Source organism: Cordyceps javanica, chromosome 1, assembly GCF_051103115.1.
Source record: "Cordyceps javanica chromosome 1, complete sequence".
Lineage (NCBI taxonomy): Eukaryota > Fungi > Ascomycota > Sordariomycetes > Hypocreales > Cordycipitaceae > Cordyceps > Cordyceps javanica.
In genome coordinates, this window is record NC_139295.1 from 6,969,250 (window position 1) to 6,993,112 (window position 23,863).

A 23,863-nucleotide genomic window follows, 5' to 3' on the forward strand; every position below is an offset into this window, starting at 1 on the left:
TGATTGTCTTACATCATTTATTAGCCAATCGTGTGTACCTTTCTGTGTACCTTTCTGTGTATATGCATCTACTCATCGCCAACAACAAAAGCACCCCCCAACAGGATGGCAGGCTCATCGAGACTGTGGTGCTCGTAGCTGAGGCCCGGTCAGTAACGGTTGTGCATTATGCCTTGCTGGATACATCAGACGCATACCTCAGTGTGCCGACGCCGCCCGCCTCAAGCAGAAAGGTTGGGCCGGCATCTAGCGGGCGGCCGCTCCAGCGTAGGGCGAGAGCGCGCAGAATATGCCCATGCGCCACGATGAGCACATTGCCGGTGGCGGTGGGATCGTGGTGCGTCTTCTCCAGGACCGGACGGTGATACTTTTCGCGAATCTCGCGAATCAGCCTATCCAGTCTCTCCGTCACATCCTGTGGGCTCCTGATCAAGTGAGTGTCAGTTTGTAGCACGCGGCGCAGCAGGGGTTTTTGGGCAAGGGGCAGTCGGGAAGAGAAGGGTCAGCACTCACTCGCCGCCTGGGCAACCGTCGTGCCAGATGTCCCAGCGGCCGCCCTCGATACCCTGGTCGGCGCGGATCTGGCGAATCTCGGGACTAGTGACACCTTCGTAATCGCCATAGTCCCACTCCCGGATGTCGTCGGTGACCTGAATCGCGGCCGCGCACCGGAGACCTTCGCACGGGTTGTCGCCGTGGGGCTTCCAAGGCAGGGCGCCGTCCGGCAGGCCCAGGTTGAGCAGCTCAAACGTGCGCTGGGCGCGCTTGCGGGGTGATACGTAGCTGTCTCGAAGAGACGCGCAACGAGGTTAGCCTTTCTTTGCTCGTATCACATATTGGGGCGAGAGAGGAAAGGGGGAAAGGGGGGGGGGGGGGAGGACAAAAAAACCAAAACAAGCAGGCAAGACAATTTACATGTGTGTATGCACTCGCACGTAGTACCCGACCCCATGGTACACAGCACGCGAGACTGATGGGAGAAGAGAAGACACAAGAACAACGAACTTTCGACAAGGTCTCACGACGATCTGATATCTGACAGAAAAGCTGCAACGACCCGGCCGTGTCTCGGGTATGGAAGAAAAAAACGGCAAAAACCGAATGAAGAAGAAGAATGGGAGGAGGTGGGGGGCAAGGGGGCCATTGCGCAAGAAGAGACACCAAGGGAAGCAGAAAAAGAAAGGGAAACATGCGCCGCAATGGGACAGTGCTGCTGGGTGGTTCGACACGCATCCTTTTTGGGGACAGGAGCAAAGGACAGAATGCCCCAATTCCGCTGCTTGCCCTATCCCATGCGGCGTCTGCATGTCTCACACCGTCGTTGATGTAACCGGGGGTTGAAGAGGAGGAGGAGGAGGAGGAGGAGGAGGAGGAGAGGGGGGGGGGGGGGGGGGGTTAAATCAGACAAGAGAGGGACGGTCCATGCCGTGTCTCTGATGCGCCGCCGCCGCCGCCGCCGCCGCCGCAGCGGGGGGTCTAGAAAAAAGAAGATGGAGGAAAAGAATGAGAAGGTTGAGTCAGACCTTGTCGCCGCACGGGACAGGTGTATGGGAAAAAAAGAATTTAAAAGTGACACACGCCCTTGCCCTCCCGTCTTGCCGTTGCACAACAGGATAGGATCAGAGGGTTCAGGACATGGAATTCTTTTCTATTTTTTTTTTATTTTTTTGTCCTGAGGTGTGCGTGCAGTTTCCATGACTGGTTTTCTCGTGTAACAGGTCATTCTCAACGTCTCAAAAGCTGTGATTGACAGCTGAACCCCTGCGGAAGGAGAGGGGGAAGGAGAAGGGGAAGGGGAAGGGGAAGGGGGAGGAGAGGAGAGGAGAGGAGAGGAAAGCGGATCTCTTGCCCTTATTTTCTTGTTGTATCCCCCCAACTTACATGTGTTGGAGCTTGCCGGGCACAATCAGACGGTCCGGGCCGACCATGGCCTTGCCGGTGGCCAGTACACGCCGCTCGCCGTTGGCCGTGAGCGGGATGTCGGTGCGGCCCGTGTGCTTGCCGCTCAGCGACCACTCTGTCTCGCCGTGGCGGATGATGAAGACTTTGGGCGTCGGCATGTTGGAATGGATGAATATACGGTGGTGTGTCCCGAGGGGGGGCGGCGGCGGCGGCGGCGGCAGCCCTTAATATCTGTGCGGGCGGGCGGCACGAGGCTTTGGGAGAAATGACAATGGCCTCAAAAGGCGGGCGCGCCGAGACGAAGAACCGGATTGATGGAAGAGAAGGAGAAGGAGAAGGAGGGAAAAAAAGAAAAGGGAACAAAGTAACACGAAAGGAGATTTGCGTCTCTGGCACTAGGTAGAAGAGTCGTAGATTTGAGGTGGGATGCTGTTTTTTTTGCCGTGAGCGATATTCGGATGGGGCGGCGCTGGGCAGAATGACATCAGATCTTGCACGGTTGCGCCCGCAAAACTCGATCGAGAGAGAGGGCGGAATGGAGGGGGGAGGGGGGGGGGGGGGCAAACTCTTGTAGCAAATAGTGTTCCGTACTTTTCTAGTATCTAGTTAGTTAGCGGGCGAGGGCGGGAATATATATCTTGGCTAATAAACACAACGAAAATCCCGGACGGAGGCTACGCCGGCGCTAGTCAAGAGAAAACTCCCGGAGCGGACGATGCTTTGCTTGGTGGCCGGAGGGCTGGCAAGAACCAAAAGGGGGAGAATGTGCTCTGTGAAATACTTACGGTCGATGCCGCAAAAAGCACCTCTTAATTTGTTTTTTTTTTTTTTTTCGGTTTTTCGTTTCCATCTCTCTCTCTCTCTCTCTCTCTCTCACACACACACACACACACACACAGAGAGCCTACCGGTAGTGATATGAGCCGGCACTTGATCTCCTCCTTTTGCTTGATTTTTTGGGCGACTTTACGGAGTACATGGGGCAATGATAAATTTATGGCTCCAATTACCCCGGGGGAGCCAAGCTTCAAGTTTGGAAGCCGTCACGGTTGCTGGAAAGTAGAAAAAGTAATAATAATAATAGAGACCAACAGCCGTCGAGTTGAACTCTGACGAAAGACGCATACATAAAGACCATATTGACCATTCACCAACTTGGAAATCAATCTTCGTAGAAGACCCCTAGTCCTATTTACCTGCCTTGTGCCATGCGACAGGTTATTTGGCAGTCTCTGGCCATTGGCAGCGGAACAAACAAGTCAATCGAGTCAACGCCTGGTACCTAGTTATCCATGCACGAGTGATGAAATACATACATGGTCATTTTCCTAATTATCAACTGCAGAGATCTCTCTGCCCATCTTGAATGTCCTCTACTCTGAGCCCCATTCCCCACCCGCCAATGAACATGTTCGTCCTGTACCGAGTACCCCGTAAGGGCGAGTATATAATAAGAAGCCTCGTATCCGACATCTCCACTTTCGTAACATGTCTGCCCCCTTCTTTCATTGTGTACAATTTACAACGACGATCCCATGGATGATTTTCCAATACTGGACGGTTGCGCAACATTCTATCCCAATATTCAGCGTCGCGCGTTCGCCCGCCGCTTCCCTCTCTTGCACCCATATCTCGCTGCAGAGGCGCGCGGTGTCGCCTGACAAATGCAATGTGAGCCGCGTATCGTTCCCAACTCTGAAGACCCCGCTCAGCTCTCCATTGTGTCTCCTACTCAAAGTTCGTATTCAGAAGGGGGCGGGGCAGGTTTATGATGCGTGGCGATTTGGCGGCGGAGTTTGGTTTTGTAATCACAGTGAAAATAAGCCGTCTGCCCCTCAACAATACTGACTGGGAAAGAGGAAGAAAATCGGCGAATTTTACACTTTTCTATTCAAGTTTATTTTCCCATGTGGATGTTTTCTTCTTTTGCGGGACAGAAGATGAGCGTTCGGTAGCCGGACTGGCCGGCACCGCAGTGGGTGGCAGTTTGTTGACATGACTTGTGCAAAGAAACAATCTTATCTGGGCTTGCTGCTGATGAAGGACGACCGACAGGGATAAAATTTATGTTTGGCTTGTTTTGGAACGGACAAACCTCGCCGTGCTGCAGTTCAAAGTAGCTTCCTCGTCATGCATACCTTTGTTTCGCCAAGACCCCTGGAGGTTGATGAATATTACTGCACGGACCGGGACCCTTGGGGAGGACGAGCAAACAAAAGAAAACTGATGAAGAAGAAACAGCGCAAATCAGTTGGGCGATTCTTATCCTGTATCCATTCGGAATGGCGCAGTCTTTTCCATATGCAGCCAGCAGAGAGACTCGCGCTCGAGTTCCAACTTGCGTTGCGCTTGTTATCCGCGCATGATTCATTTACATAGCTACCAATATGCGGCGGAGAGCCGGGGGGCTCAGGAGCGCCACTGTATCTATTTTAAATACTCAGATAATGAATTTGGGCCCCGTTCCGCAGTCGAAAGACTACTCAGTAGTCATTCAGAACACGTGGCGGAACATCCAGCTCTTGAAGGGCATTCGATACCCGCCTGCCTGGGCTGCCTCGACCAACAGGAAGCCGACGTGCTGAATGGCGTTGACTCGTGATGGGTGCCAGGAGAATGAAGTCGCAGTTACCAGTAACAAGAAAATGTCAATTAGTACTGATACGCTGGCCTAACCGTTTTGTCGCATTCCGTATCTGGCCGCGATGCCACCTTGTGGATCTACGCCTCTCCACTTGCCCGGCGCAACTTCACTGATCCGTTTCACGTCATTGGAGTGCCAACCGTGTCCTCGAACGTTGTGTCTGCCCGGCACGGGGTCCGACCCTTTGCGCCTCGTATTTCAAGCTGGTCAGTGACTCAGCGGTCGAACCTCGCCGCCGAGCCCTTGCAGTGCACTAGAAAATGGCGTTTGTGCTGTGCATCCATCTTCATCAGGAGAGCCCCCAAGCGATTTACCGGCCTTTATAGAAAATAGCTCGCCGTCTTGCTCGGCGTTCTTCTCGACTCTTTGTCGTCTTCCACTCCCACTCCCTGCCGCTGCAGAATCAGAATCGGAAATTTGATAGCAAATAAAAACAAAACAAAAAAAAGGGCCGTGGTAGGGAATGATGTGGCCAAACACCGCGCCAAAGAGACCAAAGTTCGCATGGGCCGCCGTCATTATCTGTTTTGTCCTCTATTTCCAACTTGAAGCGGTCACTAGATCGGGCTCTGATGTAACATCGCCGTCTGCTTCATCCTCCGAGCAGCAGCCGACGAGGCGGCACCCGGTATCGCAACTTGTGAGAACCGCCCAGCAGCAGTTCGACAAGCTCAAACGGAAGCAATCCAAATCGCTCCCGGCCGCCGTGGCCGAGTACCGAAGGAGGTATGGAATGCATCCACCGCCGCACTTTGACAAGTGGTACAAGTTTGCGACAGACAACCGCCTGGTGCTTATCGACGAGTTCGATACGATCCACCAGTCCATGACGCCGTTCTGGGGGTTGGCTCCCGCCGCTGTTCGCAAAAGAACATCCGAAGCCCTCCACAGCGGCGAGCATCTGATGCGCGTCACAGTCCGCGATGGCAACGTCACCGGCACGGAGGGGGGGCCTGAGTGGCACCAGGATGCGCTGCGCGGCATGATGCAGAAATTTGCGCAGTACTTGCCCGACATGGAAATCGCATTCGATACCGTCGACGAGCCTCGGGTCGTGGTTCCACATGCTGACCTGGCACGCCTCGTTTCAACAGCGCTGAGGAAGAGCATCCCAGCTGCTGGGGCAAACAAAAGGCCCATCAACAGCTTCTCACGAGAAACAGCCAGCAGGCAAGAGAATGCTGGTCCGAAGATGGCTAATGTCTCGTTCGCTCCGTTGGGACGTGAATCATCCTGGCAGCACCTACGGCAGGCCTGTTCGCCAAACAGCCCGTCCAGAGCTCTCCAAGAAGCCGACTTCCAAGACGACGTCGAAAGTTATGGCCTAGGCAGCCTTGGCTTTATATACAACACGACGGCCATGTCCGACGTGTGCCTGTCGCCATCGCTGAGCTCCTCGCACGGCTTCTTCGACCGGCCCGACACGCACAGCGTGTCCCACGACCTGGTTCCCATCTTCTCGCAGTCCAAGGTCTCGTCCAACAGCGACATCCTCTATCCCTCCCCCTGGTACTGGGCCGAGGTGGTCAAGTACGACGCCGCCAGCGACCGGCCGTGGGCGGAGAAGCGGGACCGGCTGTACTGGCGGGGGTCGACCACCGGCGGCTACGGCAGTGACGGGAACTGGAAGGGGCACCATCGCCAGCGCTTCGTGCACATGCTCAACAGCGACGAGTCGGCGGCCACGATCCTCTCGCGGCGCGGGGACAAGACGCGCGCATGGAAGACGGAGACGGTGCGTCACAGCGACTACCGGGACCTGGTCGACGTGGCCTTTACAAGAACTGTTCAGTGCGACGAGGCGGCTTGCGAGTCGCAGCAGCGGTACTTTGACATCCAGGAGCACGCCTCGCAGCAGGATGGCTGGGGCTACAAGTTTGTGCTGGACATGGACGGCAACGCCTTTTCCGGGCGATTCCACGCGTTGCTGCGCAGCGCGAGCCTCACGTTCAAGTTTGCCGTCTTCCGCGAGTGGCACAGTGAATGGCTGAAGCCGTGGGTTCACTACGTACCGCTCAGCCTGCAGGGCAGAGAGTGGCTAGAGCTGGTCCGGTACTTTTCAGATGGAGGGGATTCCGGTACGCAGGCCGCGGACATGGCCGCGCAGAGCAGCGACTGGGCCAGCATGACGCTCCGGAATGAGGACATGGAGGCGTGGTTATTCAGGCTCCTTCTAGAGTAAGTTCCTTGGTCACCGTCTTTGCCAGGTATCTTATGGACAGCTCAGCAATGCTACGCCAGAACGGGCGCGTCCTGATTTTACCCCGAAGCTGACAATTTGACCCCAGATATGGCCGAGTAATTGACGATCAGCGAGCCTCGATTGGATTCGATTTGCATAGTGCGAAATTATAGGGACATTCAAGTTGCTCACGAAACAGGTTTAGCAACGGGGGCACCCAGACAAGGGGCTCAAAGGACGGCGTTATAATTATAGAAAGGTCGATTTTTCTACTTTGCCGCTGACTGTCGTTTTCTACGTAACAATTAAAAAGTCATCTCCGAACGATTTGCGTAAACAAAGCTGGCAATTTCTTCTCGGTTTTTTGATACAGCCAGCTTCTCTTCCGTTCACAGGTAACCTGAAGATCAGCATGCCGACGGGGCCGGCGCCTTTTGATCGCCCCGGCCCTCTTGCTCCCGATGATTGGGGTCGGAAAGGCGCACAGCCCGTCAATATGCGCGCGGAAACGATCTGAGGCAGGGCTGGTTTGTCGCTTCCCCCCTTTGGCGCGGGAGCGACGACGCCTCGGTTCAACAAACTGTAGACGTTTGGATGGGCGGCAACGGGTGCGGAATTTTGTGTACTTCTTGGCTGGACGAAGACAGTTGCCTCGATGCTGGCTCGTCAACCGAGCAGACGAACTACATCGTGAGGCTGATCCTGACGTTGGTTTTGTTTTTTATGTCTTTTCTTTAGGCGCAACAGTCTCTTCGACCGTTGGGTCGCGTAACGTCTTCCTAGCGCTGAATCATCTGCAACGGCGCCACGATTGACAAGTGGAACCGGCTGATCCCGCGGAGACGCCATCGCGGGAAGCTTCTTCCGTTTCCATTTCTTCCCCGCACTTTTAATCTAAGCATACCAGGAAGAGCTCCCCGGTGCACATCATCGAGCCATTGGATTCGATAGAGTAAATTTCGACGGAAGAAAACGGGAAGAAAAGAAAGAGCGAAAAAGAGGAAGAAGAAGAAGGGGAAAAAAAAGGAAAAGAAGAAAAGGCCTCTACAAACTCGCCTCGAGACAGGTCAGCCGGGTGCGTTTCTTGTCCAGTCAACCACCACACGACAGAGTACGACAAGCTCACGAGGTTCCATCCCCTCCGCTCTTCCCCGCCATCATGTACACCCCCGCATTTCTCACTCTACGTCGCCGCGAGACACTCGAGGGCAAGCAAAATGCTGCTCGTGAGGTTCTTGCGGATGGTGTGAGTATGGGCCCCTCACAGCAGGCCGAAGGCATCTTCTCGTACGGCTTGTCGCCGGCCTGCGCCCATTATCTCGACATTGCGCTGTCTGAAAAGGTATGTGCCGTCCTGCCCTCATGGGACCCTACCTGAAAGCTCTCGATAGCAGATTGTCAGTCTCGCGAAGCTGTCGAGAACCCCCCCCCCCTTCCACCCTTCTGTTGCTTCTTCCTATGTGACTGACAACGCATATGCACGCACGCAACCCAGGCCGAGGAGCTAAATAGCTGGGCCAGCCAGCACGGCAAGCGCATCACCAGCACCACCATCCTCGACAAGCATCCGGAGACGTTTCGCTTGGAGCAGGGCCACCCGCTGCCCACGCCGGATGACTGCGTGGCCGTGGTGCTTCCGCTTTCGGGCGCCGCCGTTGAGGTTGAGAGCAAGGCGGACGGCACCGAGGCGACGCGCGCGACGTGGGAGCCCGAAGCCGCCATGCTCGTGGCGGCCGGTCAGGTCTTTTCCGTCACGGAGGGCAGTACGCACTTTGTCTACGTTTTGGTCCGGATGCAAACTGCCCCGTAGGAGGTCGAATGGAGAGACAAGATCTAGGCGGGAAATATGGAATTGAACAAAAAGCCTGACACGACGAAAAATTAAATAAAACCGAGACAGAAGCGAGCGTGGTATCTACATCTCTACTCTACAGCCATCACCTAATGTCAACATTGAACACAGGTAAATTAAGTTGCAATCCAATCTCGCGGCTCATCCGCTTCGTTTCTGCGCATTGCTCAGGCCTGCTCGTAAATTTGGAGCCAATCTTTCCCCTTCCGAGCCATATGAACACACTGGCACTTTCCCTCAGACTGGCATCGATCGAGAAGACGCCTCGGACGCATAGAGATCGCTACAGGCCCGAGCTCTCAGTGCATGCAGAGCTTGCCACAGTCACAGTCACATTCACAGTCACACAGGTGAGCCGAATCCTAGTCGCAGCATCGGTACCACTTTCATGCGTGGCAGTCCACTCTTTACTCCTTCACCGAACAGAGAAACAATCTCTCCCTCTGGACCCGCTCTTCACTCGACGTTGGGGATCGAACTCGGTCGCACTGCGATGCCAGAAAGCAGTTCAAACTCTCGGGCAAGCGATGTGGACTGAAAATTTGCGAGTCCTTCACAAAATCTGACCGCAGTATACAACCGCCCAGCTGACAGTCATACCGTCGACCTGTGGCCTCTACAGCGGCATTGAAGGTGGTGGTGTACCAGATCTTGTGCGTCACGTCAGCCGACAAAGCGAATGGGCCACTGATGTAGGCCAAGCTTGAAGCGTTGAACTCGAGCTATCGATTTGAAAACCCTGGCCAAGCATTCTGATTCGGGCTCGTGCCGAGGTTGACGGCACCTATCTACAGCCGTCGAGCGTGTCGATCGGCGAGGCGACATTCGATCCCAACAATCGCACCATGGCCGGTTATGAGGCTTCGGCATAGCATTAAATGTCACTCTGCGGGAAGCCGAGCTTCTTGTACGCGGAGCTGCTCGTTTTTATGCACCATGCAAGGTATAGATAGCATGTGTCTGGGCATTTGGGCAGGGCCTCGACACGCACGACAGAGTGCGCCGGTGGGAGGCGGCGACAGCCGATCTTGGTATTTTGGTAGGAACTATCGATGGGGGTATTTTTTTTTCGAGAAAAAAAAAAGACAAGCCAGTTCCCAAAAAAGAACAGAAAGTGAATCCAGGCAAAAGAAGAGCCGTACTGGTAGATGAGTAGGTGTCAGAGATGCGATAGTGATGGTGGCCGGTGGAGATGGGCGTTATGAAATGCCGGTTTACTACTCCATAGGCGCATTCGAAACTACACAGGGGAAAGTACCGTCAAATGTCAGCTCAAGATAAAAACAAACAGTGACTTTGTGGCAATGGTCGATTGTTAATATAGTTGAAAATGTAGTATCAATAGATACAAGGATTGTCAGGCGACTCAACCCGTCTACCACGAGGACGGTCCGCCAAAGTCTTGAAGCGGCTTTCAGCGCATCACGGGTCGCTTCGGTGGATGGTTGGTCACTGATGACGGGCCATTACAGCAGTTTCCACCACCAAAGGCCACGAAAAGCCCATCATTTCAGCCCGCCTAATTCGCTACTATGAAACCGTCACTACATCATACTCACGATGGTGTGGTATTCACGGCGGCAGATCGCCTCCGCCAGAGGTGCGCTTGAGATGCATCAGATACAATTACATTCCGCTATTCGAACCAGAGAATTTCAAGCAAGACCACAAACAAAACGCGGCCAAGACCAGCTACACACTACCTTGGACGCATCGAGGGAGTCGGTATTATCGCTCGTTCAAACGCCGTACGCAAACCTTGTCCAAACACCCGTCTTCCATCAATCAGCCCATCATGTCAGGTGAACTTGATGCAGAGAAGCGAAAACAAAAAAAAAATGCCGACAACCCCTTCTTGCCTCCGTCTCAGCAAAGACCTTTGAACAGCGTCCCGGTCGACGGAACTGGCCGCCACCATCTCCCCGGCGCCGTCCCGCTGCAGCAGCACGCCCCGTGATCCGAGAAGCAGCAGCCGCCATTGTCCGAGAAGCAGCACCCATCGCGGTCGGAGAAGCAGCATGCGTCCCGGTCAGAGAAGCAGCAGGCCTCACGGTCCGAGAAGCAGCACGCGTCCCGGTCGGAAAAGAGGCAGCCTCCGCGTCGCGAGCAGCAAGCCCTCGTCGAGTTCTCGGGCCGCGCCCAGTATCCGCTGGCGTCCTTTTCCTCCCACGTCATTTTTTCCGTGCGCCGGTAGCCGTCCTGATCGACGCGGCTTGAGCTGCTGCTGCTGCTGCTGCTGCTGCTGCCACTGGGTGTTCGCCGCAGCATCCTGGCTGACTCGGCTCGCGTGCGAGCAGTGTTGTCGCCGCTCCTGTGCGACTCGGCATACCCGGGGTGGTGGTGATGGTGGTGATGGTGAGCAGAGGCTTCGGCTTCGTAGGGAGGAGGCAGATCCTGCATCTCGTGCGTCGTGTCGTCCTCGGCCTCGGACGGCACTGTCTGGCGATGCCCGGACTGGCTCGACGTAATCGTTTGAGGAGCCTTGCTGCCGGGCTGCTCTCCCTTGAAATCATTTACGACCATAGCGACGCGGGGTAATAGGATAGTTGCCTGGTGGATACGTCCGCGCTCTCTCGGGAAAATCTGGATCGACACCCATCGCATTGCCGACCAAGGCCATCTTTTTAACATCCTTCCTCCTGGCTTGTTGCCCCGCCGCGACAAGGCTGTCGGCGTCCCCGCCATGGTCGTGGAGGCGGAGCTGAGAGCTGCGCTGCGTAATCAAGTTCGCAAGCCAGTCGTCAGCTCTCCAAGCCTTCATATGAACAACAAGATTGCCCAAGAAATGAAGCAACCACTACTGATGCGTTGAAGCAGATGTCGTACTGTGAGAGGTGCATCGTATGGGTTCCCTATCAGTTGCGCTGGTCCATTCTGCTGCCAGCACTGTTTACACGCGACCGGCTGACAGGCTGCGATTGACGCGCAACTACCAGTATGCAACCCTGCTAGTGCCTGTCATATGTATCAGGTTTTCCCAAGCCTTCTTTCCGCTCCGGTTCGCGTAACCGTAGCGGGGACCCTCTAGTCTGCATAAAGCTTGCTGCACCTCTTCTCCTGTGCCGCTGACATGGCTACTTTTGTAAATTTACCTTTTGTTATTTCTGTCCCATTGTAGTTGCGATGAAGGCACACTTGCAAGCCGTCCTAGCCATCGCCGCCGTTGCTGGCGCTTCTGCCGCCGTTCCCGGCCCGGCCGATGAGTTTGACTGGGACGCGGTCACGCCCAGCCACGACCTCGAGTACCACGACTGCTACTCTGAACTGCGCTGCGCGCGGCTGCTGCTGCCGCTCGACTGGCTCGATGAATCATCCGGCGAGACAATTGCTCTGGCCGTCATCAAGTCCGACGCCGTCGTCGGCCCCGATGATCCCACCTACGCAGGACCCGTTCTATCCAACCCGGGCGGCCCGGGCGGATCCGGCGTAGACCACCTCCGTAACTCCGCGGGGCAGCACCGCAACATGGTCGACACGCCCGGCCGCAAGCACTTTGAGTATGTGTCCTTTGACCCGCGCGGTATCGGCCGCACAACGCCGCAGGTCAACTGCTACCCGGACGGCCGGCTCGCGCGTACCGCGGCCTCACTCCGCGCGAGGGGCAGCGGCGGCGTCGGCTCCGGCCCCGCCGCCCTGTCCTACAACCTCGGCCTCGCGACGATCCAGGGCGATCGCTGCGCCGACTTCAATGGCGAGCTTCTTCGCTACGTGGGCACGACGAGCGTGGCGAGAGACATGTTGGCTGTGATTGAGAAGATTGCCGAGTACAACAAGAAGCACTCCAAGAAGAATCAGACTGAGGAGGAGTCTTTGGTTAAGGGTGACGCCCAGCTAGAGCTGCGGAGTGCCGGGAACAATAAAGAAGATCTCCCACGTCTGCAGTATCTGGGCTTCTCCTACGGCACAGTCCTCGGAAATTATTTTGCTTCCATGTTTCCCGAGCGCATCGGTCGTCTGCTACTCGATGGCGTATGCGATATTGATGACTATGCGACTGGCGACGTAAGGATTCCCAACGCTCACTGACGGATGTGCGGCCTATACTGACTCTATTTTCATCAGGGATGGCTTACCAACACTGTAGATACCGACGAGATGGCGGACATGTTCTTCCGGGGTTGCTTTGACGCTGGTCGCGACATCTGCCCCCTCTACCGCCCCGGCGATGCCTCCGGTACTGACATCAAACGGCGCTTCTGGGACTGGGTCGCGCAGCTCGCCGAGACGCCCACCTTTGTTTCCAAGACCGACGGTAGCTCTCCCGCCGTGTTACAGCCCAACGACCTTCACCTTCTGCTCCTCACCTCCCTATACGTCCCGATAGCCACGTTCACAAAAACAGCCAAGGTGGCCGACGACGCGATGCGCGGCAACACGACCGCACTCTTCGAGCTCGTGTCCGCTCTCTCGGGCGGTCCCCTGGAGGAAGTCTGCCCAGTCGGCAATACTACCGCGTCCGCTTACGGGTTTACTGACGCGCAGAGCGCCGTCCTGTGCGGCGATGGCGAGGCAATCACGGGCCGCAACACCACCTTTTGGCGCGCCTACGCCGCGAAACAGATTGCGCAGTCGGCCGTCGCCGGCGCGCGCTGGAGCGACATTCGCATCTCGTGCTCCAACTGGCGCACGCCCGCCAAGTGGCAGTTCCCCGGACCCTTCACCACGCCGAAGCCCTCCAAGAACGCATCCGCGCCGGAAGCCGGCCGGCCGGCGGCCCCAATCTTCTTCCTCTCCAACCGCTGGGACCCGGTGACGCCGCTGCGGGCCGCGCGCAGGGTGGCCAAGAAATACCCGGGCGCGTCGGTGCTCGTCCAGGAGTCCATGGGCCACTGCGTGTTTGGCAGCCCCCGGGTGACGGACTGCACGAGGGACCTTGTGCGCCGCTACTTTGACGAGGGTGTCGTGCCGTCAGAGGAGACTACCTGCGAGGCGGCCTGTCAGCCATGGAGCAAGTGCGAGACCGCAGGCGCATTCAGTGTCGATGATGGATTCCATCGGGACTGGCGGCTCCCACTGCATATTTAGACCATAGCCTAGTCCAAAATGAATTGCCAGAGCTTCATACATGAACCATTTCGTATCCTGAGTAGTCATCTTCCATTACTTCGCTTGAATATCATGCACAGGCGACCAGCAAAAGAATTCTACAGATCTACGAGGAGAGTAGCACCCGTCCCGTCATGACGCCGACGAGCCGGGTTGGCCATTGTGGCTAGCAGACCATACCAAGCACCACAATAATCGTTCTAGTATGGTTCCCTTGGTGGTCGCTTCATGCTTCTTCTATTATACATTAGCTCTTCGCTCTATTTCGCAACTCTGAAGAAATAAGGTTGAGATTGTTGATGTCGAGGCAGTTGCAAAGCCAGGTCAACACCAGCCAAGAGTAACAAGCTGACCGAATTCCAAGCTCTTCCTGCCTGAATAACTACAGCCAAAGCTCTTCGGAGCAAATTTATCCGTGCTTATTGTCTCCGAACATGAATTGCACACGTGAATTTCCTGGTGCATTAACTGCAGACCGTTCACGATCCTGTGGCGCTACTAATAAGTAGCCTACTTTCAGCTCGAGCTACATACATAAAGCTGGGCGCTGCTCCATGCTCAACAGACTCCAGGTCCATCCCAAGCTTGGTATTTCAACCTCGGGCAAGTAAACGTTTTCCATTTTGACTGCAATACCTGTCATTAGCCATAGCATGGAGCCGAGAAAAGTACCGCTGGTGGGCGGATGCCACTGCGGCGCGACCCGTTACGTTCTCTTCCTCACGCTGCCGGCGCCGCACACCGAGTCAAACCCTCCAAAGGAGGGCGAGCAGCGCATCTCGCGCTGCAACTGCACCACGTGCCACAAGATGGGCCTCTTCCACCTGAAGCCCGCCGACCCGGTCGGCGACTTCCTGCTGCTGCGCCCGCTCGACCCGTACGCCGCGCTCGGCGACTACCTCACCGACGACAAGGTGATCCACTTCCTCTTCTGCCGGACCTGCGGCGTGCGCTGCTTCAGCACGAACGCGGTGGGCGAGGTCGTCGGCATCGACGCCGCGGCGCTGGGGTTGCCGGGTGGTGCGGCCGGCGCTGATGCGCCCACCGAGGCATGGAAAGCCGTCGAGGGGACCGGCCCCCCCGAGTACGGCACCTTTGTCTCGGTGAACGGATACACGATTGATGCGGGTCAGGATGCGTTTGACATGAGAGAACTGACAGAGAAGAAACGTGTGCGGTATCTGGACACATTTAGTGAGATTGGAAAAGAGCTACCTTGTCGCTGGGACAGGCCTCACGAGCATGGCTCTTACTAGTAGAGCTAGTAAAGTTGTTGGTACTAGTTATTATTATTTCTGGTGGATACGATGTAATTAAGCGGAGATTGAGATTGATCGTCCTTGTTCGAACGAATTTCGAAAACGTAGTTGGTTAGCCATGTATACGAGCCACCTCGTCTAACTCGGGGTACTGCGGTATGCGAAAGGGATCGTTGGCTCTCAGAATCACAGTCTGGAAGAATCTGTCAAGCCTCAACTTTGTCGCCGTGAACAGAAGCAAATTCACAAATCGCAGCTTCGTCTTTCCCTCGCAGTACGGCCCACGCGTTACCGTACGCGGAATATCTTGCACAGTGTCCACGTATGGACGGAATGTCTTTTCGTACGCTTCGAAAGCGCGGGATAGGTTCTCCGCTCCATGCTTGCCAATCTCGCCCGCGAGGATCGTAGCACCAATCAGCGCGACGCTGGTGCCCATGCCCGTGAGCGGCGTCGGCGAGTATCCCGCGTCACCGACGAGCACGACGCGGTTTCTGGACCAGAGGCTGCTGCGGATCATGTGTGTCGACGAGGCGTAAAAGTCGGTCGACTTGTTCATTGATTCGACAAGCTCCTCGGCTCTCCACCCAGCATCTTTGAACAGCCTGCTAAAGAACTCCTTTTGCGTCTCCACGTCCTTGGCCAGCACGCTGTCCAGCTCGGCGGCGTGGCCACGCACAGCCATGTATACTTGCCCTTCTGCTTCCGAATGAACACGCGTCATCATCATTCTCTGTCGCGTGGCAATGTAGAGTGTTGTCATCTTTTCCGTGTCCGGGATGCGCGGTGTCTTGAAAAAGCACAGATAAACGCCCATGTTGACAGAGTCGTCCGCCTCCTTACCCTCACTCTTGAGCAGCATCTTGCGGATTCTCGAGCCCTGCCCATCGGCACCAATGAGAAGATCGTACGTCTCCACGGAACCGTCAGAAAATGTGACGACGACGCAGTCTTCTCTGTTGTCGAACTCGGAGATGGAGAGATCAAAGCGGTAGGTGACATTGTCCTTTGAGGCGTCCACGAGGATATTGACCAGATCGTGGCGCATGATTTCGTACTCGCTGGTGAACCCCTGCTTGCCGTGCTTGTCTTCTTCAATTTTCGGGAAGAGCGCAACACGGCGACCCTTGCTATCGACAAACTCGGTCCCGTGCTCGTCGACTACATACTTCTTGACCTCGTCAAGGAGGCCCATGCGGCGCATGGCCTCGACACCCTCCTTGCGGATGTCAATCTGGAGGCCATTCTCTCGGATGCCGGGGAATCGCTCAACAATCGTGCACTTGTGTCCGAGACGGGTGAGCCAAAAGGCCGTGGCGGGGCCGGCGATCCCGGCTCCGCTAATTAGTATGTTTAGCGATCTTGGGGTTTCGGATGGCATTTTCGTCCCGTCTTGTCGATGGAAACTTGAACCATGGTTCCCGCACCCTTTTTATAGAGGTGACGCACAATCCTCAGGCATACAATGCAAAGTTTAGTGCCGGACTTTAGCTTTCTGTCCGCGGACGATTGCCGGAACCTGCTCCATTTGGATGCGACATTGACTATACTTGGGGACGCTATACTGGTTGATGGGGCATCTCCGGGAAGAGCCGCAACACTAAGTAGTGTTGGTATTAGATGCATACGAGAACGTGCATATATTGGTAATATCATAACTCCCTGCTGCAATATCCAGGAATGAATATCTTGTGATGGATCCTGCGACGTCCCGGACGGTGGGCAAGATCTATTACTCTCGCGAGAGAGTCATAGCGCGGCTAAAAATACTCCAAACTTGCCGTATTTCCGAAAAGCCACATTCCCCAGGATCCTTCGCGAACACACCGGATTAGGTTGTGCGCTCGTAGGTCCGATTGTGGCACGCCACGCGCAACGGATATCGAGCACAACGCTCGGTTATTAAGCTGACCTTGATGGGCTGAGCCCCGAAGTCCAGCAGCATAAATATCATTGCGGCTGAACGCAACATTTTGGAACTCACAACATTGCGCAGTGCGTCACTGCAGAGATTCGGAAATATGAGAGATCAAAAAGCCACGGTCGCTGTCGTCGGTCTAGGTACGGTGGCGTCTGTCTAGAGTTTCTTTGGGGCAGGATGCTAAAACAATATCAAACAGGCGCTGTCGGCCTGGTCACGGTTAAAAATCTCGTCGAGGAAGGGTTTGATGTGACCGGCTTCGAATCTAATGACTATATTGGCGGCGTCTGGCACTACACTGAGGACAACCAGACGTCGGTGCTCGAATGTAGGTCGCTCAGATGTACCTCCTTCAGCCACTAACAATACCCTAGCAACAATTGTAAATATTTCAAAGGAGCGCGTGAGTATTTAAAGCCTAATCTACGGGTTTACCACATTTTTCTTCTAACAGAGAACTTCAGGGCTGCTTTACAGATTATGAGTTTCCAGAGTCGGTCCCTTCTCACGCGAGCGCTCTGGACGTTCAGCGGTACCTAGAGAGCTACGCAAAACATTTCGAGCTTGAGAAGCGTTTTCGCCTCGGTGTGACGGTCCAAAAAATAAAATACAATGAGGCGGCAAAGGCATGGGTATTGGAGATGGCTGATGGCACGTCGGAGCGGTTCGACAAAGTCGTAGTCTCAACTGGGCCGACGTCACATCCGAATATGCCCAAGATCCAGGGGGTGGAGCGATTCACGGGCGATTACATTCATTCTCAGGCCTTTAAAAGGTGATCGCAGTCCCTTGGACCCTCTGCAACGACGAGCTAACAAACATGCCAGGCCAGAGCCGTTCAAAGGGAAGCGCGTTCTGTTAGTAGGCCTGGGCAACACCACGGCTGACACCGTTGAGGCTCTGCGCGGCCATGCAAGCGAAATTTATATCTCGCACGCCAAGGGTATTTATATTGTAAGTTGTGTAATCGGTCTCCAGATGACAGCATTCTCGAGGCCTCACAATCCAGTGCGGAATGCTTACACGCAGTAGCTTCCACGCACGAACAAAAACGGGGTGCCCTCGGATCATACTTTGACGCTGCGGAAGCTCAATTTCATTGCGACGATAGATAAATATGCGCCCGCTCTCGCGGACTTTATGTTTAACAAGATGGTCGGCAAGCTCCAGGGAGAGAGATTTACCATGCAGCCTGAGTGGCGGCTTTCCCCCGCCCTGCCGGTCAAGTTTGGCGGTGTCATCGTCTCGGACAACTTGGTGTCCAACTTTGCCGACGGGGTCGTCACTTCTGTGCCGGCCGTCAAGTCGATTCTCGACGGTACTACCGTGGAGCTCAGCGACGGCAGCAAGATCGAGGTGGACAGCATCATATGCTGCACCGGCTACCGCAAGGACTTCAGCATGATGGACCCGGCGGCCGACCCGACGCGAGACACCCCCCAGAGCTGGTACGAGCTGCCCGGATCCTACGGCAAGCCGCTGCCGCGGCTGTACCAGAACATCTTCTCCCTCGACCACCCGGACTCGCTCGCGTTCATGGGCTGCGTCTGGTTCTTCAGCGGGGCCTTTCCGCTCTACGATCTCGCCTCCATGACGGTCGCCCAGGTGTGGACCGGCCGCTCGGCCCTGCCCCCGGCCGCCGAGATGGGCAGGGCCGTCGACGCGCACCACAGGCTCGTCTGCGCGCGCGCCAAGCAAGGGCCGACGCCGGGCACCTGGGTCCGGCAGAGCGCGTGGGAGCCCTGGGCGCAGGCCACCGCGGGCACGGGGCTGTCCGAGAACCTGGGCTGGGGGTGGAAGGGCTGGGTGTTTTGGTGGCGCAACAGGGACTATTACAGGCTGCTCGTCGACGGCATCTACTCGCCGTTCCTGCTGCGTGTCTTTGACGGCAAGCGGAAGAAGTGGGATGGAGCGCGGGACGCTATTGAGAGGCTCAATCGCAAAAAAGACGCGGCCGCATGATGCATCTAGAAACACTTTGCACAGCACATGAATCATCTCTCGCTTAGGGCAACCCCTGCTTAATATTTCCTTGTATTTACATTTATATATGTACAATGCGTTATCCGTCGTGGTCGGTCCCTCTACCAGAAACGAACGGCGTCGGGGCAGATGGACTCGCCGCCGCTCGAGGTCCAGATGGACTGCTGGCGGACCTTGGTGCCGGTGTGGGCGGCGTTGACCATGGTGCCGGCCTTGACGAAGATGCCCACGTGCACGACGTGGTTCTTGCAGTCGCCGTTGGTGGCCCAGAAGAGCATGTCGCCGGGCTTGGCCTGGGCGCGTGGCAGGTGCTTGCCCATGGACGAGTGGTACTGCTCATGGGCGGTACGGGCTGTGGCCAGTGTCAGCATCTCTTTTGTTTTGTTCGCCGGGCTGACACATTGTATAGCTTTCATCTTTTTGCTGGGGAAGAGAGAGAAACGTACGGATGGTCTTGCCCTGGGCCTTGCAGACAGAGTACTGGGTCAGGCCGGAGCAGTCGTAGCCGCCCTTGGAGGGACCGTTGCAGCCGCCGCCGCCGTAGACGTAGTCGATGCCGATCTGGCTGTCGGCGGCCTTGACGATGCCGGGGCCGTCGCGCTTCTGGAGCATCTCGTCGGCGGGGGCGGCGAAGGCGGCGCCGGAGGCGGCGAGGACCATGCTGACAAGGGTGAACTTCATGATGGCTGATGTGATGCGGATTGAGTGGGCTGCGTGGATGTTAAGTATTAAAGAGTAGCTAGCGGCGTCTTTGTATTCGAATCGTAAAGGCGCAGCAGACGTCTTTTATAGTCTGGCATGTTAAAGACCGCCAGTCGGGGTATCGCAGGGCTGACCCGATTTGAGACGCCATTCTCTACAGCTGAACACCTTCCACCCCACCTTTGTCTCTCGATTCGTCAATCCTGGGCTTTGTAGAAGCTTTGTTTTTCCCAAGCGAGAAGGTCATAACGTCGTCGCGTCAGCACGATGTCGCACCGCCCGCGCTCGGCAGAGGGGTTGCAGGTCTCCCCCCCTTCACAAGTTCTAGGCCGCTCCCCCGGGGGCCCCTGCGGGAGACACCGATGGTGGATCTCTTGGCCTCTCTCTGATCGCAAAAGCAACGACTGGTACCGATGCTGCGGCATGAGTGGCTGGCGGCGCCGGCGGCGACCTGAGCTTCATTAGGGTAAGCGTAGGGCCTGTGGGTTCAGTTCAGCCGCACTGGACGTCGGGCAACTCGGGTTTGGCAGTGGTCGGTCGTATTGCTCGTCATTGTGGCAGGCCGCATGCTCGAATCAATGGTCTGATTGTTTCTCGGGGCTGAATGCGAAAAGAGACTAAACTCTGACTGTCAATCAAGCTGCTGTCTCGGTCGATTTAATTCGCAGATCGTGCATCTCATTTACCATGAACAGAGACCGCGGCTGCGAGGGACAGGTCTGGGCTGTGAAAGCTGAAGCAATAACGATTTCGATCAACAGTGATTCAGCCTCGAGAAAAAAGAACAGCTGGAAATTAGCCCAATGATTCTACTTACTGTTGCAGATCATATACCATCGGGACGTCGCAACCACCCAAGTTGCCGCCCCATGATGTTCAAGCATATTGATGAAGAAACCCAGCACCCAGTGAACCCTCGCAACCTAGTGAACAGCACCGCATAAGTATACTCTTTCAGTTGCTTAGCCAACAATTGCTATACTGTCGCGATGATTCGGGAGCTGAGACACCGCATGTATGTAGTAATGAACTCAGACCAGCAAATCTCTCCGGAAAGGATCTCGTTTCTCCAGAGTCACTTATGTTCTCGTGTCCCCAAATGATTGACATTACCTTACTTTTGTGTCTTATATAATGAATGGCGCACGCTGTATACAGTCCTGTATATATCATGAACTGTAGGCGCTACTCAATGCAGTAATCAGCAGCAACAAATCTCATCACGAGGCTGAAAGGCCATCTGTGCCTACTATGAGAAAATTGCATCTATTCTATGTTTTCATTTTTTTTTCTTCTCAAGGCGTTTTTCATGGCGTCGGCCAAAGTCTAAATGAAAGATTGAATGCCTTCTTGGCGCTTATCGGCAGCTACCGAGCACCAGAGGTCGCCCGCTATGTTACAGTGGTTGAGACCGCTATCAATGGCAGCGGTTCAAAAGCTGACTAACAGCCAATCTTCGTTCCGCCATGAACCGCCCCAACGTGCCTCAAGACACTGCCAACAAGCAACCTGCGCGATCGAACCACTATACAGCACTGGATAATAAGACATTACACTGAAAATACCCTACCGTCGTACCTTTTCGTTACCTCAAAGTCGCCAAGTCGTAAGCGACATCACCACGGCGCAAACTGTCAACTCTCCTCCGGGCCCATCGACTACCTCGAAGCTTCGCGCGCGTCCCCCAGTCGATATCTTGTCCGAGGAGAATATCAGGAAACGCACTCGCACCATGTCCGGCCCTTTGCCAAAACCAAGGCTGCGCGGCGGCCTGATTGCGACCGCCTTTGGCGCCGTCATCATCGTCGGCTCTCTGACCGGCGCGCAGCTCAAATCCGACCACCAGAAGACCGAGGTATAACCAACCACCAAATTCTTGCTGCTCGCCTCTCTCCAGGGGGGTTCTCTCAAACGAAGACAATGTACTAAATTGGTATCGGTTTCGCCGTGCAGTCGATTAAGCAGTTTCGGACCGACTCGCCTGCGCAGCAAATAGCCATCCTCGAAGAGCAGCGGAAGCACCTTGTGCATCAGCGCGCACAAATTGACCGAAAGATGGAGGTCTTTCAGGAGCGCCTCGTCGAGCGCGAGGTGGAAAAGGCGAAACGATCGAGATGACGAAAATGCTGTACCGACTTGGCATCTTCCGCCCTCCCGTTGCTGGCGTAGCTGTCGCTGCACCGCACTGTACAAAATTGCATGATGCGTGATACCCCCGATAGACCTGTACATTACTTGCATAGATAGAACTACGCGTTTTACCCACATGGCCTGTCATGATTCCTGTTCATTCATCTTCATAGCTGCCATTCTATCATATACTTTTCTGTTATTCATCCGTATCCTTACTGTCCGTCAACACTGGGCAGATCAATGGCCTTGTACAGCAGAATCAGCGCTGAGTGGAACTCGCCACCACCTGACAGGGCCTCTACCTTGTCTACGGTCACCTCCGATACCTTGTCGTCATTGAACCACCACCACTTGCCGTCCTCCTCGCCCTTGACACCGGTCTTGGGGTCGACAGGGGCAGTCTTCTTGACGTAGGCAGTGTAGTGGCCACTATCCGCACTGGCACCTTGATGCGTAACCACGCCACGGAGCTCATACAGACCGGACTGATTAGCACCTTCGTCTGTCCGCAGCTCAGGGTTGATGAGTGCATTTAGCTCCTTCTTGGCGCTGAGTAGAGCGGCAGCTTGCTCGGCCTCCACCTCAGCATCAGTCTTGTACGTCTCGCCCATTTCGGTATCACCATCGGCCGCCTTCCCGGTTGCCTTCTCACCAGTCCGCTTCTGCCTCTCAGCTTCGGCCTTTTCCTTCTCCTTGAGTTCTCTTTCGCTAGGTAGCCCAGAACCGCCTGCAATATCATCAGTGTTGTTGTTCTTCTTGCGTCGCTTGCGAGCACGCTCAATATCCTCCTCGTCTTTGCGCACTTCGCGGACCTTGTCTCGGACAGGGATCAAGGCTTTCTTCAGATCATCGGAGCAGAATTCGACAATGTCAAGCTCCTGGGGGAATGTAACCTTGCGCATAATCTTGGCTTTCTTCTGAGTCTCACGCTTCCAAAAGAATCGGACAAAGTGAACTGTAAGGTATTTCGGGGCTCGGGAAATTTTGGAACGCTTCGTATATGTCGCGTCTCGGTCGAGGACCTCGGACTTCTTCTCAATCTTCTCGCTGAGAGCCGCCATGATACCGTCGCGAAGGTGGTTCGTCTGACCGTCGATGTGGCAGTTGAGTTTCGTAAAATGATCCTTTGAGACGATGGCCCTTTCTCCAGCTTTCACCGCATCCTCTTCGTCGCATTCCATAGACGAGGTGAATTCACCGCTCAAATACTTTTGCACGAATGATGCGCTGGGACCGTTGTCCTGCTTGATCTGAACCTTTTCGCCGAGCTGCTGGACAATCTGCGACCAAGCTTCTTCCGCATCCTGCTGCGCATAGCCATTATTAGACTTCGCCTTTTCAGCAAACTGTGGAAAGACAGCGCGCAGGGCACCCAAAAAGTTCATTGGAGGAAACGGATCTTGCGTGGCGCTCATTTTTTTATACAGATCGGCCAGCTGCGAGGCCAGATCCACTTGCGACATGCCAGCCATGAGGCTTGACGAGTCACTTCCCCTATAGTCTTCAAGGGCAGCCTGGAGTTCGGGGATGGCGCGGAGGGTCTGGAGTGTCGAGTTGAGGTAGCAAGTGTTGCCCAGGTTCATCAGGCCAGCAGGCGTCGCGCCGACCTGCTGGGCTTGTTCGGCCTCGGTCATGTCTTCGACGAACTTGATCTGATCCTTGGGACGCACAAGCTCACCGGCGCCACCGCTAGGCGTGCCCATGACCATCAAGACTTGGTTGGCCTTGAGGCCGAGGGAGCCCATGTCGGCATCATCCTTGAGCTGGCCGCCCTTGACGAGGATCTTTTGGCGCTCAGGTTCGACATTGGTTAAAGAGTAAATTTGAAGCTTGAAGTCGAGGCCAGTGGTTTCGGTATCGACGTCAACATCGTACTTCTTGCCTTGGTGCTTGGCAACCACTGTTACCGTCAGCGATTGTTTTGAACGCGGGAGGAATGGCGGGGTAACGGACCAGATATGATTGCCATGATGACCGTGAATTGGTGTATCTGTGGACGTGTGCTACAGTAGTTGATATGGGTTAAGATACACTCGTCCAGTGTAGAAGAAAGCAAAGGTTCAAAATGAAAACAAAGATATGTGCCGGAAGAGAACCGGGTGGTTGCCTTCGAAGATGGTGGAGCCAGATCGAAGCGCTGAGCTTCGTCATGGCTGGTACCTGATTTACAGTGTCCAAATGGGCTTATACTACTTACTTGGCCATAGCAGAAAGGCAACTCAATACGTCAGTTTTCTGT

At 55.3% G+C, this 23,863-nt stretch overlaps 11 protein-coding genes across 11 annotated transcripts; 6 read left to right on the forward strand and 5 right to left on the reverse strand.

Moving 5' to 3' along the window:
* Positions 1 to 68: 68 nt before the first annotated feature.
* On the reverse strand, positions 69 to 2,060 carry V2A60_002123 (histidine phosphatase superfamily; the record flags this gene model as incomplete). Its single annotated transcript, XM_083253475.1, has 4 exons — positions 69 to 138; positions 198 to 425; positions 514 to 783; positions 1,882 to 2,060. The coding sequence occupies 4 exons, from the start codon at positions 2,058 to 2,060 to the stop codon at positions 69 to 71; spliced, it is 747 nt and encodes a 248-aa protein (XP_083109601.1).
* A 2,952-nt stretch (positions 2,061 to 5,012) lies between these two features.
* Positions 5,013 to 6,728, forward strand: V2A60_002124 (uncharacterized protein; the record flags this gene model as incomplete). Its single annotated transcript, XM_083253476.1, has 1 exon — positions 5,013 to 6,728. One exon carries the CDS (start codon positions 5,013 to 5,015, stop codon positions 6,726 to 6,728), a length of 1,716 nt encoding a protein of 571 aa, XP_083109602.1.
* Positions 6,729 to 7,887: 1,159 nt separating this feature from the next.
* On the forward strand, positions 7,888 to 8,538 carry V2A60_002125 (uncharacterized protein; the record flags this gene model as incomplete). Its single annotated transcript, XM_083253477.1, has 2 exons — positions 7,888 to 8,070; positions 8,224 to 8,538. 2 exons carry the CDS (start codon positions 7,888 to 7,890, stop codon positions 8,536 to 8,538), a joined length of 498 nt encoding a protein of 165 aa, XP_083109603.1.
* Positions 8,539 to 10,446: 1,908 nt separating this feature from the next.
* On the reverse strand, positions 10,447 to 11,103 carry V2A60_002126 (uncharacterized protein; the record flags this gene model as incomplete). Its single annotated transcript, XM_083253478.1, has 1 exon — positions 10,447 to 11,103. The coding sequence occupies one exon, from the start codon at positions 11,101 to 11,103 to the stop codon at positions 10,447 to 10,449; it is 657 nt and encodes a 218-aa protein (XP_083109604.1).
* Positions 11,104 to 11,703: 600 nt separating this feature from the next.
* Positions 11,704 to 13,605, forward strand: V2A60_002127 (alpha/beta hydrolase; the record flags this gene model as incomplete). The annotated part of the gene is made up of 2 exons (XM_083253479.1): positions 11,704 to 12,582; positions 12,643 to 13,605. The coding sequence occupies 2 exons, from the start codon at positions 11,704 to 11,706 to the stop codon at positions 13,603 to 13,605; spliced, it is 1,842 nt and encodes a 613-aa protein (XP_083109605.1).
* A 674-nt stretch (positions 13,606 to 14,279) lies between these two features.
* Positions 14,280 to 14,882, forward strand: V2A60_002128 (GFA family protein; the record flags this gene model as incomplete). Its single annotated transcript, XM_083253480.1, has 1 exon — positions 14,280 to 14,882. One exon carries the CDS (start codon positions 14,280 to 14,282, stop codon positions 14,880 to 14,882), a length of 603 nt encoding a protein of 200 aa, XP_083109606.1.
* Positions 14,883 to 14,997: 115 nt separating this feature from the next.
* V2A60_002129 (uncharacterized protein) lies at positions 14,998 to 16,266 on the reverse strand (the record flags this gene model as incomplete). Its single annotated transcript, XM_083253481.1, has 1 exon — positions 14,998 to 16,266. The coding sequence occupies one exon, from the start codon at positions 16,264 to 16,266 to the stop codon at positions 14,998 to 15,000; it is 1,269 nt and encodes a 422-aa protein (XP_083109607.1).
* Positions 16,267 to 16,906: 640 nt separating this feature from the next.
* On the forward strand, positions 16,907 to 18,768 carry V2A60_002130 (flavin monooxygenase-like protein; the record flags this gene model as incomplete). The annotated part of the gene is made up of 6 exons (XM_083253482.1): positions 16,907 to 16,946; positions 17,006 to 17,134; positions 17,181 to 17,209; positions 17,271 to 17,581; positions 17,634 to 17,760; positions 17,839 to 18,768. The coding sequence occupies 6 exons, from the start codon at positions 16,907 to 16,909 to the stop codon at positions 18,766 to 18,768; spliced, it is 1,566 nt and encodes a 521-aa protein (XP_083109608.1).
* Positions 18,769 to 18,890: 122 nt separating this feature from the next.
* Positions 18,891 to 19,470, reverse strand: V2A60_002131 (C40 family peptidase; the record flags this gene model as incomplete). The annotated part of the gene is made up of 2 exons (XM_083253483.1): positions 18,891 to 19,141; positions 19,236 to 19,470. 2 exons carry the CDS (start codon positions 19,468 to 19,470, stop codon positions 18,891 to 18,893), a joined length of 486 nt encoding a protein of 161 aa, XP_083109609.1.
* A 1,753-nt stretch (positions 19,471 to 21,223) lies between these two features.
* On the forward strand, positions 21,224 to 21,609 carry V2A60_002132 (uncharacterized protein; the record flags this gene model as incomplete). Its single annotated transcript, XM_083253484.1, has 2 exons — positions 21,224 to 21,346; positions 21,445 to 21,609. The coding sequence occupies 2 exons, from the start codon at positions 21,224 to 21,226 to the stop codon at positions 21,607 to 21,609; spliced, it is 288 nt and encodes a 95-aa protein (XP_083109610.1).
* A 227-nt stretch (positions 21,610 to 21,836) lies between these two features.
* Positions 21,837 to 23,593, reverse strand: V2A60_002133 (ubiquitin-specific protease UBP6; the record flags this gene model as incomplete). Its single annotated transcript, XM_083253485.1, has 2 exons — positions 21,837 to 23,524; positions 23,578 to 23,593. The coding sequence occupies 2 exons, from the start codon at positions 23,591 to 23,593 to the stop codon at positions 21,837 to 21,839; spliced, it is 1,704 nt and encodes a 567-aa protein (XP_083109611.1).
* Between the last annotated feature and the right edge of the window lie 270 nt (positions 23,594 to 23,863).